The sequence below is a fragment of the Phalacrocorax carbo genome, chromosome 2, assembly GCF_963921805.1.
Source record: "Phalacrocorax carbo chromosome 2, bPhaCar2.1, whole genome shotgun sequence".
Classification (NCBI taxonomy): domain Eukaryota; kingdom Metazoa; phylum Chordata; class Aves; order Suliformes; family Phalacrocoracidae; genus Phalacrocorax; species Phalacrocorax carbo.
Window position 1 is genome coordinate 58,233,634 of NC_087514.1, and position 19,988 is coordinate 58,253,621.

At 42.9% G+C, this 19,988-nt stretch overlaps 1 protein-coding gene across 1 annotated transcript; it reads left to right on the forward strand.

Moving 5' to 3' along the window:
- The first annotated feature begins 334 nt into the window (after nucleotides 1-334).
- CIDEA (cell death inducing DFFA like effector a) lies at nucleotides 335-14,978 on the forward strand. Its single transcript, XM_064443025.1, has 5 exons — nucleotides 335-454; nucleotides 4,524-4,680; nucleotides 4,861-5,007; nucleotides 7,212-7,393; nucleotides 10,579-14,978. The coding sequence occupies exons 1-5, from the start codon at nucleotides 417-419 to the stop codon at nucleotides 10,709-10,711; spliced, it is 657 nt and encodes a 218-aa protein (XP_064299095.1). The 5' UTR covers nucleotides 335-416; the 3' UTR covers nucleotides 10,712-14,978.
- The last annotated feature ends 5,010 nt before the right edge of the window (nucleotides 14,979-19,988 follow it).

Here is a 19,988-nt window from a genome sequence, read left to right on the forward strand (position 1 = left end):
AAGCTACTGTATACATTAATCCAAGCTGTAATCTTACTCACGGGCTCTAAAATCAGAAGCTGAGACACTTAATCTGTTGATTTGCTCTAATACTGAGAGGCTTCAAATGAGATTGGCTTCTAATGTTGCTATATTAGCTGTCGCTAGCTAATAGGTAGTATGTCACTCAGATACGCGCTAAACAAAATCCTTCTTGCTCCTCTCCCAGGTAAATCATAAGGCAAAACGCACCCAAGGGAAGTATTCCCGCCTCGGTGCCGTACCTTGCACCTGCTACTGCAGCCCCGGGGACGGGCTTTAAAGCGGGAGCTGGGGCCGAGCGGCCGCTCGGGGCGGGCTCCCGGGGCCGCCCCCGCGGGGAGGAGCAGCGGGCGCCCCGCCGCCGCAGCCGGGGCTGCACCGCCGCCGGGCCGGCCATGGAGGCGGCGCGGGACTGCCTGGGGTCGCTGGTGCGGTGAGTGCGGGGGGACCCCCGGCGTGACCCCCAACACACACACAGAGCCCGGGGCGGCAGCCGGCGCTCATCCCGGGGCACGCTCCGGAAAGGCCGAGTCCGAATAGCCCTGTGGGCTCCAAGCTCCTCAGGAGCAAAGGGCGCCCTGTGCGGGGTCGGGGGGATTAAACCCGACGGACGCTAGGTGGGAGAAGCAAGCAGGCGTGCTCTCGCAGCCTTTCAAGCCCCAGCTGAAGTTGTTTCTGAGGGAAGCGCGCGTAGGAGATTTGCAGTTTTACCTCCTTTCCGAGGTGTAATGGCTGAGAGTAGCGGGGGGCTTCTGCGTCCCGCGGGGAGCCCTGCTGTGGCGGGGACCCGCTTGTACTCGGTGGCAACGTGGCCACGGGTCCTGGCCTCTGCATCTCAGGTGTGCTAACCACATCCATAAAGGTAGAGTTCTGTACGCCACCCAGAAATGCATCTAGTTCTAGCTGCGGTTCTGATACCTCTGCAGTTCATGTTTAAGCAGGGAAGCCAAGTCTGCAATCTGGCCGAACCCTAAGTCTCTTGACTTATTTCTGACTCTTTTTTTTTTTGCTTCACTGTTACTGCCATTGTCACTTGCCTGTGAACTCTAACCTAAAAATCAAACTGTGCCGTATTCTGAAGACACTGGTGTTGTGCAATGTTGATTTTTCTGAGTGAGGCTGAAGACCATTGCGCCACATTCTTAGGCAAATGTAAGAGGCATATTGCAAACAAGGTAGAGTGAAATATGTGTACAGGGCTCAAGGCAGGCTTTTAATCCCCAGTTCCTACAAAAATAAAATTCATTTGCCCAGCAGCCTTGGCACTACACTTAATGCTTGGGGCCATATCTGCGAGTCCCTCCCTAGCAGGTTGTAGTTATACAAAACAAACTGGACAAGATGCTAAGAGTTTGAAGATTTTTGCTCTTTCAATTACAAGTAGATTTTTGTGTTTTCCACTGACATAGGATCCTTCTCTCCTTTAGGGAAGAGTTAGGACTTGATCCTTCTGACTTTAAAGAATAATAAAACAATAGTGAAGCTGTCTGTATCTAACATGTCACTCAACTTTCTAATAAAGCTGGCTGCACCTTACTATGTTCCTTTCTTCTCTGCCACTTGTTTCCTGGCTTAGCTTGATCAGCTTTCAATAGGAAAATATTTTTGTTAACTCCAATCTAGCAGATTAATTCCTTGCATTGGGAATCAGATTGTCTGGTTTCTGAGGACAGCTGCAGCAAAAAGAGATCTTTCTAGGAGCCCTGGATATCGGCTGGCCTGTTTGAGTCTGTGGCTGTTGCGGGGGGAACAAAGGAAAAACAAGCTTTCAGCAATAGGCCCAGAAATTGAAGGGTTAACACTCTTTATCTAGCTTTTTTAACCATACTGGCTTTTGTTTCCTAGTACTTCTTGTTAACTGAAACCTTCACTGGAGCCCAGACTCACTGCTTCATAAGCAGACTTAGTTTAAAGATGATGTTGACTGGTATTATTGAAATGTAGGTGAAATGGCATCAATGTTAAATAACTCCCTAAGACTTGGACTCCTCTTAAGTGACTGGTGGAACTAATGAAAGTCCTGGTTTGTTAATCTGTTTGGGTTTTTTTTCTTTTTTTTTTTTTTGCTGACTTTTTACATCTGATAGAACTAGGCAGCAGTGTGAGGTGCTTGATCTTGACTGAAGAAGCTTCCACTCAGAGCTGCAAAATATGGCTTGTATAGTTGGCTGTGCTAATGCCTGAGGTGAACCCTGTTAGTTCAAGTCCTGCCCCTGACCTGTGCCCCTAATGCTCTTCCTTGTGTATTAGGATGTACGTTTTGGCTTTTTTCCCTATGCTTTGTCTTTTGTGAGTGACAACTTGGCTTAAGTAATGGGAAAGAAAACTGTTCAACAGGACTGGCTTTTTCTGTCCTTGAAAAAAAAAATCTTGGCAGTACTGTCATATATACCACTCGAGTAACTATCCTATGTGCTACTTTTCAAATATGTGAGAGGGAACAGGATGTAACTAGCTCTGAAAGCATCGTCTCTTGAATACCAAGCATTGTGTTTTCTAATGTCAGGGTGCCCTGTGAAGTAGTCACCAGGCCTGAGGTAGATGAGCAGGCTTCATATCTGAGGAAAAGACTCGAGTGATTCAGTGGGAGCTGCCCACGGACCAGTGGGGTGATTGGGGGACTATTAACTTAGTCAGTGAAGAGATTAACAAACACACCCTGTCCTAGTACACTTCCCTTCTGTGGAGCTTCAATGCCTTTGTCAGTGCTACCCTGCACCTTGTCCTGCTCCCTGGTCTTGACTCTTCTCCAGGAGGAAAGTGCTTATTAGCTCTTTGACTTGAAACAGTGCCTGTATCCTGAAAACCATGCTGACCACTCATCCTCACCGGCTTTCTTACAGGAAGGAGAGAGATTTCTACCAGTCACATAGGTGTATATGGCAACTGTTGGAAGCCAGGGACCTAGTGTTTAAACAGCACTATGTAGAAGGTATTAGCTTGACTTAGAATAAAACTGTTGAATGTCCCCTCCTTTAAAAAAAATAAAAGCTCCAGTAATGCTGAGGAGTTACTGAGGAAGGTAAATTTTAGTGTACAGTGAATGGCAATAGCCCAAAGCCCTGTAGAAGAGCAGTTCAGAATGACAGCAGGAAATTAATTGCTGAAACTCTGTCTGGCCAGTCACAGAAATTACTTTCTATGCATCCCAAAAAATATGCTTAAAGACCAGGTAAGAGGTTTGGAAAAGATAGTTACTCTCCCTGGTCAATGTGGGCTTGCACAAAAGGTGCAACTGGGATGTTATTAGTTCAGTAACCGTATACCATTTCATCATTGTTCTAGGAGTTCCTGTATTCACGCTCTGGCTGCAGAAGGAAACTGCCAATTCACTTCCTCCCTCTCAGAAAGTGTCTGAGAATAGATTTTACTAAGTGAAGCTGACCTTTTATACCTGCGTGGAAGAACAAAGCAGGGATGGATCCCTTTCCCACCCCTGTTCGATTTGGTATTAAGGAGAAAAATGAGTATGGGGGGTAAAGTCCAGGAATGTGGAAGGCAAAATATTGTCTCCCTTTAAAAGACTTGTTAGAGATCAATCCTTTCCAGGTGTCATGCAGAGGGTGATTTTTTTGGCAAGCTGGCTATTGAATTAACCAATGTAATTTGGCAGTTAAAAGCTGTCACTAGATGTAGATGGGAGTGGATCTGTACCTTGGTGTGGGAGAAGGCACTTACCAGTGTTATGTGCTTGGTTTACCCAAGGGAACCTGAACAGTCACTATTAAAACATGTGATTGCCCAGGAAAATTTAAAACCTCTTTTTGAAAGTGTTTGAATTCTTCCAGCCTCTCTGGCAGCCTACTCCAACATGATGTATTTATGTACTTTGACCTTAATTTTCATTTCATTTGACTTCTTTTGATACATTATGGCACAAACAAGTCTTATTTTGTGATTTTTTTTAAAATTTTGTTTTCAAAACTAAGTGAAGGTTTATAGGCTGTAGATATTATTTACAAGATAAATGCCTTGGTTGTTTGGAAGTCAAGCATAACTATACTGAAAAGCTCCACTTGCATTCTGATGCTAGGTGTTTTGAATATGGATCATATATGTTCAGTCTTCCTAAAGCAAACTCATATCTTAACATGCAAGACTACTTTCAACTAATTATTTATCTGAGTGTTTATCTTACAGGTAAAGAAAATTATCCAAGTGACTGAACGCAGTAAGAGCTGCTGCCTTTCTAATTCAATGTTAAAACCTGTCAGCCTCACTGTAATCATGACCTTGACATCAGCTGAGCTAGAGGTGGCCTGCATCTGCTTGAAATGTTTTTAATTTTAAGTGTTTTCAAATGTCACTGGCAAGAGAAATTTCAGAGACATGTCTCTAGGGCTATGTAGTATCTAGTTTTGAAAGCAAGCTCTACAAGTCTAAAGTGACCTGTGAATTACTCATTTAACATGCCTACATCACTGAACTCAACAGTCCTCCTCCTTCTCACAGTACTTGACATGACTATTTTTATAACTGTGCCGAATTTTTCTTTGTCTTAGATCTTTGGTATCCATGGGAGCATCTATGGGAGCAGTAACAAAACAGACCCTGTTCCCTCCTCTCATGCCTGCTGGGCGACCTTTCCGTGTGTCAAACGCCTCCCGAAGCAGCCGGAAAGGAATTGTTGCAAGCAGTCTGCAAGAGCTCATCAGCAAGGTATAGCAAACATTCCCACTCTGGCTGAAACGTATGGTGAAGTACAGTATCCCAGAAAGGCAACCCCCAGACTCTTCTAAAAATCGCCACTGGGGAAGTTCAGGAGAATGTCAGATAAGCAAGTCTTAATATGAAATTATGGGCTGCCTTCTGAATGCTAAAATTTACTGGTTTTTGCAGACTTTAGATGCTTTCCTTATATCTGCTGGAATAGTTACTCTGGTTTTGGAGGAAGATGGCACGGTTGTGGACACAGAAGAGTTCTTCAGGTCCCTGGATGATAATACACACTTCATGGTTCTAGAAAAAGGACAGAAGTGGACACAAGTAAGTGTGGACTACCTCTCTCTCACTTGAACAGAAGTGGATGGAAGAATGTCTGTGGCTGCTAGAACTATTGGAAAGAGGGAAGAAAAGGAAGAAAACTTCCCCTAAAGAAGGCAGAGTATCAACTCCTTGTTGAGCCTTCCCAGATGACAAATCAAGTTGGTTTTGGGGGTTTCTTTTGTCCCTTGCTTGGCCATAAAACTATTTGCAATGATCTGCCAAGAACTGAAATGAAACATTACAGCTGAAAAGAAATATAGGGGAAATCCCCTGCTTTTGGAGAACCTCAGAAATAACTTTTTTTCTTGAGCCTTTTTGTAACATAAAGAAAATCAGGACTTTGCATGAAGTTAAAAATACAGTGTCTTTAGAAGTTAGCTTTTAAAGGGGAAAAATGCCAAAATTAAGCAATGTAAACCAAGTTTTGCCTTGTGAATGCAGTAATGGTTTAGTGAAGGTTAGAAAAATGCCTGTGTTTAATCTTACAAGCAGCTAAAAGTTGTCATCAAAACCTAATGTCATTCTACATGCTCCAAGGTACTTAAAGCTAGCCTATCTTAAGCTTTCTAATTATGTCAACTCAGTGTCCAATTTGTGGTTTTGTGGAGGAATAGTCATCTGTAGGTTAATAAGATAGTTGAATTCCTAATTGTCTTTCCATGAAATGATGGTTGCTAGAAAGCTAGCATCAGAATTTCTTCTACCAGCTGCAGAGCTAGCTGAGGAGCTGGAAGCAGGCCTATGTTTTTCTGTTTGTGTGCTCATGGCTCAATTTTGTGGCCCCGTTTTCTCAGTCACCTGTTGCAGTGTAGGCAGTTTGTATGTTTTTTTTCCCCAAGACACCTCACTGGCTTATCAGCCTGCTGCATCTGGGCCGTGAGCTCCGAGTGCAGAAAAGAAGTTGCAGCCAGGGTATGACTCCACCTTTCTCCTTTCCCCTCTGCCCTATGTCCTGTCTGGCACGACAGCAGAGCAAGTTTGAATGCTGCCCCTCTTCAGGATATGGTGAATGACAGCAACCCTGCTGCAGCATCACAAACCACCTGTAGTGTAGCGCAAGCTCTGTCATGCTTTATCCAAATATTCTGGGTGCTAATGGGGGGAGGGACGTGCCACCAAGCATGCCAACTACTTGTACATGTCCAAAACTGTTGTTGATAGGGGGCCCTGTTGCTGGAGCATGAAGGCTGTCAAAGTAAAACAGGCATAAAATTGCTGGCTAATGATACAGTACAGTGTTTAACTTGGTCTGATTTATCATGGTACTGTCTGAGCCAAGTGACAAGTACAAAAAGGCCCAGTCTTACACAACTTCATTGCTTCATTTAGCGTGCAAAAAACAGCTTGGCAGCTGCTAAGTCCTTAACCTTGAGCAGAATGTGCTGAGCAGAGTATCCCATGTATCCGCTAGATGTCTCTGTAAATATGGGTTGTCTTTACTATTTTCTTTTTCCTGAAGCAAGCAATCCTGAAAGCATCACTGTCTGCCCTGAGGCAGACAAGGGTTGCTCTCAATAAAGGAGGCTGGATTTAAGATGGAAGACAACTTTCCATGCTCCTCTTCCTTTTGCTTTTGCTCTTAAACTCAGTATTAAACCCTAGGCCTGATCAGTAGTGGTTCCCTCCTCATGTTACCTTTTCAGAAGGAAGAAAGAGAGGTGTTATGAGCCAGGATTTGAAATGAGGACCTGACTTTTCACAGATGTAATTTTTGCAGCTATCTCTAGAAGTTCTCATCAGTATTGTGTTCCTTCCTAAACGGAAGCACCTAATGTTGTGCTGCTGGTAACTTGGTGGTCTGTTTCAGTGTGGGCTACCTGTGCTGCCTCAGCTAGTAGCTGGAGCATACTAGGATAATTAAATGGTGGGAACACTGTCCAGTGGCAGTACCTGTGGCTTCAGTAGATCCTGAAGAAGCTCTATCACAGGAAAGAAATACTCAGGCAGTGCCATGTCACTCTAGAACTTCTGTGTCTGTTTGGAATAGCTTCAGAAGCCTGGTCAGGACTCAAACAAAATAATGTAAGCCACAGACTTGCTTTTCTCTATGCTAATGCTTCCAATTCTAGTTTAGAATTGATCGAGAAGTAGTCCAAAGACTGGAATAAGCAAGCTGTTTCTAAAGACCTGCACTGCTAACAATTGTCTTACTGTAGTTTCCTGGCTCACGGTACAAACTGACTCTATCCCTCTTTTTAAATTAGACAAGAAACGGAGTGGCCACTGTGAGACAAAAGAAGAAAATGGGAGTAGCTAACATCACATTTGATCTGTACAAGCTGAACCCTAAGGATTTTATTGGCTGCTTAAACATCAAGGCGACCTTCTATGAGATTTACTCTGTCTCATATGACATCAAATGTATGGGAGCAAAAAGCGTATTGCGGTAAGTATGTTTCCACTACTGATCAGGCATAAGTGTTAATGTAAAATTTGTGTTTGCTATTGGTTCTATGAAGCAGGAGTGTTTATAAACTTAGTATTTTTATCAAATATTACATACTGGCCAATATGCTGACCCTTCCTTTGTAAGGTGGATAGCTGACTTGTAAAAACTTCTTTAGCTTTTTATGGTGGAATCTTAAACTTCCCCCAAGGCAAAATCTTATCAGCTTGTATTTACTGCAAGGGTGTGGGTACAACTCTTTCTTTTCCTGAGAGAATTTCCCGAGATTCCTTTGACTTGTTTGAAGAATGCAGGAGGCTGAGGAAGAAGCATCAGACTCTTTGTAGTGGGGACTTCAAGAGAATGATATGTGAGATCTAATGGCAGAGGTCTTAAAGCTTGCTCAGACTTTGCAATACCTGGCTGCCAAATTCACCACCTGAGCTATGTGGAGGCAAAGGAAAATGGAAGAGATATGACACTCTATGTCTTAATGTGAATTTTTCATCTGTAGTAAGACTGTGTGATGTCACTGTTTCTAAGCCAACTGGTCTCTAAGCAAACTAATGGAGCCTAAGAAGGACCACTGTCTCCTGCAGGACCAGTCTGTGGTGGGTTGTGTTTGGTAGGACTGGCTATTGGGAAATGCTGTCTTATGCAGGGGCAAAATTATACCTGTCCTGTCCACTGCTTTCAACAGTGTGTTCAAAGTCTGTGCCTTGCTAAAACCAGCTGTGTCCTCCCCTGGCTGAAAAAAATTTCTTCTGAGATCAGACTACTCCACAAAGGTGCCATAATCTGACAGCTGTTTAAGCTGCAGCCCTGAACTTCTCCACCTGACCTCTCAAATTTTGGTTGAGACACAGCAGTGTAGTGTTGCTGCATCTTACTATTTGAGAACCAGATCTGCTCTGTACAGAACAGACAGATGTATATGCCTGTAAGTGAGATTTTCACTTCCCCTGAGCAATATGTAGTCTTTAGTGTGAAGTCTTCAAATAGCCCCTCCTCCCATGATGCAGGTATTAAGCATTGTAATGCTAATCTTGTCCCCTGTCTTTCTGTTGGACTGACCTCTCCCACTCTACTTAGGTGGTCCCTTGCTTAATCTTTCAGGCTACAGCTGGTGTGACTGTAGATAAGACTCATCTCTCTGGTCATGCTGCAGAGATTATCCAGCTATATACTATGCCCACCTGTAGCACTGGTTTCATTAGGGTTTCTTCAAAGCAAAGACCCTTGAAACAGCTGCACTCCTCCAGTTGCTGCGTTTGTCAAGTCTCTTGAGTCAGATCTCTGATTTCTGGCTGTCTCTACAGAGATGAGTATCAGCACTGGAACTTGCATGGTTAAAGAGAATTTGAAGTGATGGTTCTGCCTCCCTGCCAACACAGGGCAGCTGGTGAGAAAGAAATGGTGCTGGCAAACAGCTGAAGAAGCTGTGGAGTTCTTTCAGAAGCACTGTTATGTTAGAGTTGAACTGTAAGGCAAGTGCCAGTGTCAGGGTGGGAAAATAGTCTGCTAGCAAACAAGGGTGACAGAAGAGAGAACCTTGAGTACTCTTGAATGCAACAGTGAGATGGTCTGTCTCAGCTTGCTGTTGAAATTGAAGATGGGTGATGTTACGTTCTTGGTGTAGTCCCTCTGCTCATGAATTCCAAATTGCTAACTCCGATGCCCTCTCCCCAAGCTGACCTGTGGAGTGTGAGGGGAAGGGACTTTAAAATGCTGCAGCTGTTCATTGGTGGGAGGGGCTCAAAGCCTGCCAGATCTCATTAGTGCATTTCCCCTAACAGTTTCTCCCTGCAGTGTCCCACTGAAGGATCAAATGCCCAGTTCAACAAATAACTTCCTCCATGGCTTAGGTGACAACTGCTCTCATGTGCAAGTGACACACTGCAGCTGCTCAAAAGCTCAGTACCAGGTGCAGCTTTCAACTGTAAAGCTCCCTGGCCTGATCTATCTGGTGGAGGGAAGGACATACTGAAATGGCATATGTGTGGGAAGCATGAATAAAGGTACAGTGTTTTTTAAAGGCTTCCCAGTCTCTAAGTACAGGGTATTCTACTCTTTTGAAGTATTGGATTTTGACTGCAAATCTTTCATCACAGTGGAAAAAAACTGAATTTGTAGGAAGAAGACTTTGCCTTCTCTGCTAGAGCTCAAAGGAGAAGTGAATAGCAGCAGAGTGTTCGCAGTGCATGTTTTCTCAGACAGAAATTCAGAAAATCTTCCCTCTTTTTTGCAGAAGAGGAAGGCTGGCCTGGTTTCTGCATCTTCAGAAACTGATGCCTTTCCGGTTTTGGAATGGTTCCAGTTCTTGTGTACCACTTCTCTTATGCCTCAGCTTCATTCCTGTGAGGGCTTACTTAACTTTCAGGGGAAAAGGCTTGAATATAGCTCTCAGCACTGATGTCCCAGTTGTTTCTTGGAGAATGGAAGGAAGATGCGTGTATAACTAGGTTGAATAAGTGACTGCTCAAATATAATGATCTCTCTTCCCCTGCGATCTGTGGTGATCCATAGTCTATAATGTAATCATCTGATGCTTGCCTGATCTTAGTTTATAGATCTGTACTGATTCTCACACAGTATTGTATATTTGAATGATGACACTTATTAAAACTTCAAAAAAATAGAGTAGTTGTGAACTGAGAAGTCTTAAGGCTTGCAGCTTGGACAGTATTAATTCACCTGGCTTCACTTGTTTTGCTGTTGGGCATCCACTGTACTGTGCTTGCTCAGCTTCAGATCAAATCAAGTTTGATCTGTAGCTTGGAGATACATGCAGTGTGGTATTAGTGAACGGCCTAAAGGTGAGACATAGGGTGGATTCATGCTGCAGGAATGCTGCTGGGCTCCCAGGCAAAGTCAAACCTTCAGTGGTGCTCTGGTAGTTTGAGTAATGGTTTTGCAGAAGGCCTGTAAATATCTAATTGGATGACAGCCTGCTTTGTTAAATGTGTGTTCTGGTTCTGCCAAGATGCCAGTATTTTTCTGTCAATCAATGGCCACAGAAGAATTTGCTCCAAGGAAGGTACAGAAATGACCACCTTAACAGAAGTGACCAAGAATGAGAGAGTTCTTAAATATATCTACCTAACTCATCCTAGAAGTGCTGGGGGGGATGGGGCAATGACACCCTGTCAGTGAAATTTTTTTAAAACAAATGACTTTTCTTTTAGGAAGGTGCTTCAGCTAATGTCCCATGCAGCACAGATAACTGGACAGTTTCTCCTCTGTACTGGAACGTATATGTTGCAGTTGATGGGTGAATATGATGAAGATGACACGTGTACAAGATCAAGGCGGGAGTAGTGAACACAGCTGCACTTCTGATGTCGGATCCTTTTGCTTAAAGACATTCTCTTGCCCAATTTTGATTGTAATGATGTTATAGTAGGGGGATGTCCACTGACGCGAACTAACATTTTTCCCATTTGGGAATGCTTTGTAGGCCTTAGTCATAAAATAAGTGTTTTGTGTTCACAGGCTCGTAACGGAGCAAAAGGGTGGGTGCCTAAAGTCTGAAAATTTGGCAAAAGGAGAGAGGATTTTGTCCCAGCAACTCAAAATGGAGAATAAGTATACTTGGAAACTTGCACGCTTTGTAACCAGTGGGATATTTCTTGCACTGATCAGAACATAGTTTGGTTGGGGTTTTTTTATGACTGTCTGCTTGCCTTCTGAACAGACTGGGCTGTCAGGTAGGGGTAGGGGAGTTGTGGGGTTTGGGTTTTTTTAATCATTAACAGTGCTGGTATTAGTGTCCCAACTGGCATTGAGGTGTGAAAGGGTGAAGTGTGCTTATTTATTTCTGCTACCAATGGAAATACACAGTACAACTGAATCCTGATTTGGTGACTGACCACTCTCATGAAGTCTAATTGGAGAAAGTGCGACTACTAAGCAGAAGCTTAAAATTTAGCCTTACTTCCCTTAAAACAAGTAAAAACATCTCACTTTAACTCTATATTTTTCTTCAAATCTACAGAAAGTTCAGGTTAGTGTAGTTCATACCAGCTGAAGAAACTGATAGATTTCTTTAATGGGTCTGATGTCCATTTCTGCCTGAAGTATTGGATAATTTGCTGTAGTTTCATGAATAGGGCTTACAAGCAACCTGCTGAAGCTTCCTTCAGGGGTTAAACCATCACTAATGCAGTTTTTACTGTTCAGTTGCAAGATGACACTACATCTCAAGCTGTACTTGAGGTAGATGTAGCATGGATCTGTAAGAGATGCTGGATTTGGATGCCCCTGTATTTAGGGGAGAGAAGCAGGACACTATCTGGTCTTGTGTAACCATACATATGCTCTAAAGTGGATATTTATAGTTTTATAGTCTCCCAAGGCAAGCTGTATTAAAGGGCAGAATTTATAATCCTTAGGTAGAATTGCCCACAAAGTTTTCTACAGTTTAGTGAACTGCTAGTATGACCAGCTTCCAGCAAGCTTTTTCTCAGCAGTGTGGAAAACGAGCAGTGTTAGACATCTTGTGTCAAAATGCAAACTCGCATTGCTGAAGGGGAAAAAGCCCAACTTCTGTCATTCATAGGTGTGGCTTTTGAGGTTTTAATTTGCTTGTTCGTGAATAATTTTATTAAGTTGTTATACTATTGCTTAAGACTGAAAGCTGTTAAGGAGACAGCAGATACAGGTAATGTGTCTGATCTTGACAGCAGGTGCCACCTAGGAAACAAAGCTCTGGTGACAGCGTGAACAAGTGGGGCAGGGGAAGAAAACAGTGGGAGCAAAAGGCAAAAGGATCACTGTGGACCCCACATAGTGTGCCATGCCTCTGCTGAGACAGGAATCTATTAACTATGTGCATCAACTGCACTGATTAGTTGGAGGAAAACTTAATCTGCTAAAAGAGGAGCAGGTGAACTGAAAAGACCAAGTATCATGGCCGGTGGGATCCATTGTGACCTGTTGGCTGGGTCTGTTCACTTCAAATGTCACTAATATGTGGGAATATTGCTCTTGCTTTTTTCTGCAGCTTTCACCTTTGTGTGCTTATTTTTACCTTCCCTTTATGGATGTGACTTAGTCAGCTGGAGCTGCAACTTTCAAATCACTGTTGTGATGAAAAGCAGCCTAATCCAAGTGTTAAAGGGACTGATGGACACAAGCTCACTTGATCTCCACCTCTTTCTTCAGTAAAGGAACTACAAATAAATAGACAGCTAAGAAAAACCTTGGTTTTTTTCCTGATTTCTGTTGTTTCCCATCTACTACTGAATGTTTGCTGAAGCGGGTGTGGGCATGCAGCTCTGGGCAAGGGGAGTACTGGTTCTTTCCTGATTTCTCCCAGGGAAGAATGCCTGTAACTTGCAACACTGAGGTTTCCTTCAGAAGAAAACAAACTATTCTGTGAGCAATTAGGAAGAGGTTATGTTAAATGGAAGCATCTCTTTTGTTTTCACCTCTACTCCCCCTGCCCCAAGTAATTGTTGCCATGATAATTGTTGACCAAAGTCTTTCTACCCCTATCAAGGAATTTCATTTAACTGATGCAGTGCAAGGACTTTATCATTAATTCTTTCAGCTTTTAAGGACCACTTATTCTATTAAAACAAACACATCTCTAGAAAGCAAACTCTATGTAATGCTCCTGAGAATATTTGTTGCTAATGATGGGAGCACCAACATATAAGAACAAAACAAATAACCCAATAAACCAATTTGCATAGTTCAATATTGCATTAATTTGTGTGAAATGCCTCTTTAGCATCTGTAATGCAAAAGCTTTTTTGCAAGTCTGGACTGTGCAGATCTCAAATTCCAGCTTTCTATAGCCAGAGGCAATAGTTACAGAAGTAACACTCCATAGTTGCCAATGGTACTATCTTAGAACTTAACGTGATCTAAAAGGCTAACTCGGTATGAATTTGCAGTGTTTTTAGGCAGCTGCTGTTTTGGCAGCTTAACACTTAAAACTTGAGCTGCTGAAGGTCGTGTGAGCTGCAAAGTCTCCATCTCAGAGCATGTCCCCCCTCTAATTCAAAATGCAAACAGCTGAACAAAGTGACTCAGCTTTGATATTTCCTCAAAATGGGAGAAGTGTCTTTGAATGTTATGTCTGAAATTTTCATTGCTTCTGAATCTGGGTTTTGCCACAGGCTTAGGATTTGGGGAATGATAGTTGCTACTGTACCAGCTTCTTTCCAGAGATAAAGTTTTGGCTTTGGGTCAAACTGAGGGAGTTTGTAATTCTCTGAGTTGGAGCTAGTTTGGGGGTTTTTTTGGCTCTGGGGTTTTTTTGTTTGTTTGTTTGGGGTTTGTTTTTTTTTTTTTTTACAGGCTGCTTAGGAGGCATAGCTTTTACTTCAGCTGTATGAGGTACACAGCAAAGAACAACTTCAGCATTATCTAGCTTTCAGAAAATTATATACAAGTGGTGTACAGTATCTAGCAAGAGACAGAAAAACTAAAAGCACAGGCTCTTAACTGCTGGTATGTAGAGAAGCAGCTAGCTTTCCTATTTGACATTTAGCTTTAATTTTTCTTTCCATAAGGTCAGTTAATCTGCATTTGTTACTGTTGCAGTCAAGGCTAGTAGCACTGACATGTCCAAGGTGCGAAACGTGTTTCCTGCCTCCTTGCTTGTACTGGCCCTTTTTGCCTGTTGCTTTGCATCACTTGCTAACAATGCACCAAGTCATACTCTCTAGTTACCAAAAAAGGAATTTTCACTGAAGTACTCAATCTTGTTGACTCAGGCACTGTTCACGTTCTGGACGCAAAACAAAGTTGCTCTCTTCATGACTAGAATGAAGGATCTAGTAGCTTTTTTGTGTGTGTGATTTATCATTACTTCATTTCCTTCCTTTCATAAACCCATGAAGCTGTTGCTTTCTTGTACCTTCCTGTTCTTTCGGGAGAAATAGGATTCCAAGCTATTCTGTCCAGGGGGAGAGGAAAAGGCAGGGTCTAAATTCCTTAGACCGTTTGGAATATGCTCTAGGAAACATCCTGAATCCCTTCCCTACAGAGAAGGGAAGAGTAAAGAAAGAAAAAGAGGACTTTGGGCTGGAAGTTTTTGCAGTACAGTGCGTAGAGAGGTAGGTCTTAACAATTTAGGAAATGTCAGTAATTTTGAATATTAACTGTGAAGATAACTATATATGATAATTTGTAACTGGCTAGAATTATAACTCTAAATCATTTCAGCATGCTTCTTCCTCAGATAGCACTTGAGCTAAAGACACAAGCTTCTTTAATTAAAAACTAAAGAAATGTACCAAAGTACATTTTTCACTTGATGCCTCAAGTTTTACTGAAGGCATTAATATGATTAACATACCACTTCAGTTATGTACTAGTAAGCATCCTTGTGGGGTTTAGCATTTATCACTGCTCACTCTACCTTCTCATATATGCAGTTATTTATAAACATGAGCATTGATATTTTACTAAGGGAGAAGATAGTATTTTACCACCTTACAACTTTAAGCTCAGTAGTTTAACTTCCTATGAAAATTGAGATGGGTGAGAATTATGTATCAGTGATGGCAATATTTTCTGATGGTGGTGCAAATTTTAAGGAACACTGTCTATGAATAAATAAATTCAAATTGTGGCTTTGATGTCATGTCTATTAATTTATAGAATTACTTATTCCTGAACTAATCGTGAATGTTAATATATCTATGGTCTGGCACAGACCGTTTCCAAATGCTGGACTGCAGCAGTGAAGTAACTGGATACTATTATGTGGCTCTTAACTCCTTACTGCTGACTCATTTTCTGGCCTCAGAGAAACCATGCAAACTGTGTTTATTTCATGCAAAAGGCAATGCTTTCCTCCATCTTTTATCAGAGCTGCAAAAGACTATAAACTGCTGAGGCCTTTGTCTCCTGTACATAGCAATCTCTGGTTTTCACCAAATACTGTAAGAGTCAAGGACCTCCTTTTATAATGCCTCACAAAACCTGCCTGCAGTCATTTACCTAGGGATTAAATAGTATGCATTTGGTTACAGGGAAATATTAATTTAGTTTACTGAAATATTAGATTTGTCTAGTTCAGGATTAATTTAGTCTTCTGGAGGAATGGCATGGAAGTGCACTCATCTAGAGCACTTCTCTTGAATAAGTACATCCTGGACTCAGCTTAAGGGACAGTTTTGCAGAGCTTGACTATTGATCAGTTCCCCTCTTGTGGGAGAACCAAGGTCTGATTTCTTGCTGTGGAAAAGCACAAAATAGCACTGTGTTGGGTTTAGCGGCTAGAATTTGGCAGTGGGGTGGGTGGAGGGGTGCTGTGGGAGTGGCCTCTGTGAGTAGAGACCAGGGGCTGCCTCTGTGTTGTACAGAGCTGCTTCCAGCTGGCTCCAAAATGAACCCACCATTGCCCAAAGCTGAGCCTTTCAGCCAAGTTGGTGGCACCTCTGTGGAAACATATTTAAGAAAGGGTGAAAAATGCTGTGCAGTAACTGTGAGAGGATTGAGAAAAATTTGAAACAAACAGGCCTGCAGACACCAAGGTCAGAAAAGGAGGGGGAGGAGGTGCTCCAGGTGCAGGAGCAGAGCTTCCCCTGCAGCCCATGGAGAAGACATGGTGAAAACAGTTGTCCCCTGGCAGCCTGTGGAGGACCCCACACCACAGCAAGTGGCCATGCTCTGAAGGAAGCTGCAGCCTGCAGAGAGCCCGTGCAGGAGCAGGCTCCTGGCAAGAGCTGTGACCTGTGGAGGGCAGCCCAAGCAGGAGCAGGTTTACTGGCCCCTGGGGGACCCACACTGGAGCAGTTTCTTCCTGAAGGACTGCACTCCAGGGAGAGGACACATGCTCAAACATTTCCTGAAGGACTATATCCTCTGGGAAGGGCCCATGCTGGAGCAGAGGGAAAGTGTGAGAAGGAAGAAGCAGCAGAGAGGAACTGCTGTGGACTGACCATGACCCCCACCCTCCTGTGCCATTTGGGGCCAGGGAGAGAATGTAAAAGAGTTGGGAATGAAGGTGTGAATTTGAGCTTGGGAAGAAGCAGGGGAGGGAGAAAGGTGGTTTTAGTTTTGTCTTTGTTTCTTACCATTATACTCTATTTTTAATTGACAGTGTAAAATGTGTTCGTCTGATTCGTGTCAATATGGAACAATGCTAGAGTCACACGGTGAAGTGTGACCCTCTAGCATTTGACCGTTCTGTTTGTGCTTGTATAACGGAGAGGCCGTTCAGTGTTCAATTGAATTGTTAACTGTCTTAATGGTTGGGATGTTGATTGACAATTTGTGTAGTTAATTGTTAAGAAAGAATTTTAGTTAGGAGTAGAAACTAACATCTGAGAATTTTAACAAGATAATAAATAATGCTTAGGCCAGACAAGACGGCATTAGCAATGAATGCTTCACTGTCAAGAGGCCTCCTAAAAGGATACAACTCAGTAACTTCAAGGACTAACAGTGGAAACATCTTGCTACAAAGGAGAGAAAGAAGATAAGGGAAGGCCACAAATCAGCCAGCAGTGATAACAGGGAACTTCTTGGCTCAGGAGGCGCTGAAGCATGAAAACTGGGGGAAAGGTAATTCCGGCAGGGGGAGATTGCGACCACCGACCCAATTCAGGACCAAAAAGACTTGCCCCCCCACACCTGTAAAGAGCATGCGTGCTCATCTACATGGCAAGCGTGGCTAATTTAAATACGGCTGACCAACGGCAAGTGGAATGCTTATCACTGACCAAAGAGTGTAAACTTAGGCGTGTTTTTACTAATTGTTATTAATTAAGTAACTGAATATAAACCCTGTAGTATCGTATGACGGTATGCACGTTAGGCGGAAGGATCCCCCGTGCATCCAGCGCTGCTTGCTTGTCTCTATTCAATAAATTGTATACTTTGATTAAAATTCCTTTGAAGGCTAAATTAATCATAACAATTGGGGGCTCGTCCGGGAGGGTCTTGGTTCCTGAATTCTGACTTGATCTAGGAGGGGCGCCCCACCATTCGGTGGCTCCTGGTCAGGTTGGGTCAGGGCTAACGCCATCCTGAACCCGAACAGGGACAAGCAAGGAATTTAATTTTTATAAGCTCCCTTGCCGGCTGCAGCAGTTTGTTTTGCCCGTAATTCTGCGCGCGAAGATCCAAACGAAGACGACGGAGTCGTAAGGATTTAGGTTGTATACCGTTTGGTTGGGTGGGATTCGGTTGCCTGTGTGTGTAAGAGTGTGACTGAGACAGAACCTAGTTCTGAAGTGATTGTGGAGGTCTTCTAACCGCGGTTCCAATCTCCCGCGAGGGACTTGGCCGGTGAAGGACCGAAGCGATTCCTATAGGATTCGTGGGTGGGTGATAGGTCCTAAACCCCCTGCAAGACACTCTTACCGGTAACCAAGGGCTGTAGGAATTGCCACAGTAAAATTCCTAGATGGGTCAGACAAATTCGAGGACCCAGGACCAGAAGAAAGGGAGCAAATTACCAGACATACCATCAGAAAGTCCATTGGGAATAATGATTAGAAATTGGAATGAAAGGGGCCCCAGAAAAGGAAGAAGTAAATTAAAATTGGTTCAATATTGTATGGTTGAATGGCCGAAGAAACCTTTAAGACCACTTGTCTTTTGGCCTGTTTTTGGATCTTTTGAAGACTGGATTTGCCAGGCCTTGAATATATATGTTAATTCAAAGGAACCTTTTAGTCAGGAGGAAAGTGAATATGCAGAATTATGGATCAGGACTTCACGTCCTTTTCCAGCCTCAATACTTACATTAAAGAAAAGAGATGAAAACTTTGAGGAAGAAGAAGGAGATAAAAATGAAAAAGGAAGGGAAAAAGATGATAAATGGGAACCACTGGATAACCTGCCGCCCCCATATCCTAATAATTCACCTCTGGCAGCGGCTTCCCCTCCAGTGGCCGTAGTATCTCCACCAGTCCCACCGTTATCCCTGCCTCCCCCACCAACAGCACCGGAATTAGATAAACCACCGGCTGCATGTACGAGAAGTAGGACTGCCGTATCTGAGGGGGCTTGACTATATCCCTTACGAGAGGTACCCCTCGGAGGCAATCAGGGAGGCATCGGGTTTGTGGCAGTCCCATTAAATACCACAGATGTAAGAAACTTTAAGAAAGAAATGGGGACCCTATTAGATGATCCCCTCGGAGTATCTGAAAAACTAGATCAATTCCTAGGCCCCAATACTTATACCTGGGAAGAAATACAGTCCATTTTAGGAATCCTATTTACTGCTGAAGAAAGGGGAATGATTAGACAAGTTGGAATAAGGATTTGGGAAAGACAGAATCAGGCAGGGCTCCCGGGAGATCAGAAATGGCCAAATGTGGATCCCCACTGGGATCATCAACAACCTCAAGGAAGACAGAATATGAGGGATTTGAGAACGTTAATCATACAGGGAATAAGGGAAGCGGTTCCCCGAGGGCAAAACATTAATAAAGCATTTAATGAACAACAAGGAAAAGAAGAATCTCCAACAGAATGGTTGGAGAGGTTGAGGAAAAGCTTACAAATGTATTCTGGAATTGATCCGAATACAGTGGCTGGGACCGCAATCCTTAGAACACAATTCGTAGCTAAATCTTGGGGGGATATAAGAAGGAAATTAGAAAAGCTGGAAGACTGGCAAGAAAGAGGATTAGAGGAGTTACTTAGAGAAGCCCAAAAAGTTTATGTTAGAAGGGATGAAGAAAAACAGAAAGCAAAAGCAAAAATTTTTGTAGCAGCAGTAAGAGAAAGTCAGAAAAATAAGACTCCGTCTGGAGAGAAAAGGGAAAAAAAAATAGAGCAGACACCCCCGCGACAACCTTACCGAGAGAGATTTACAACTCCCGTCTGTTACTACTGTAACAAGAGAGGACACGTTCAGAAGAACTGCCGAAAACGGGAACAAGATGAGAGAATGTTTAAAGAAGAATAGGGGTGTCAGGGGCTATATCTTCTGGGGACTCCAACATCAACAGAGCCCTTGATAAAATTATTAATTGGTCCCCATAAAGAGGAAGTTTTATTTTTAGTAGATACAGGAGCTGAGAAATCAACCATTCAAAAACTTCCAAAAGGAATAGAAAAAGGGAAGAGCTATATGTCTGTAGTTGGGGCAAAAGGAGAACCTTTTAAAGTACCAATTTTGAAAGATGTAGAAATAGAGACAGAAAAGAAAATTTGCCTTAATGATTTACTTTTGCTCCCTGAAGCGGAGTACAATTTATTAGGAAGGGATTTGATTTTGAAGTTAAATTTGGGCATTCAGAGTAAAGGAGATAAATTGCAGATTAAATTATACACTTTAACACAAAAAGACGAAGAAGCTGTTAACCCCTCAGTGTGTTATACCCCTCAGGTATAAAGAAGGGGAAATTGGAAAGATAGAAATGGACCCCATAAGTGTTCAAATTATAGATCCTTATCGCCCAATTAGAATCAAGCAATATCCTATACCCAGGGAGGGCCGAAAAGGATTAAAACCTGTAGTTGACAGACTTCTGGAAAAAGGAACTTTGGAACCATGTATGTCACCCCATAATACACCCATCCTCCCTGTAAAGAAGCCGGATGGCTCATACAGAATGGTACAGGATTTAAGAGCTGTAAATCAGCGAACGATCACTAAGTTCCCTGTGGTGGCAAA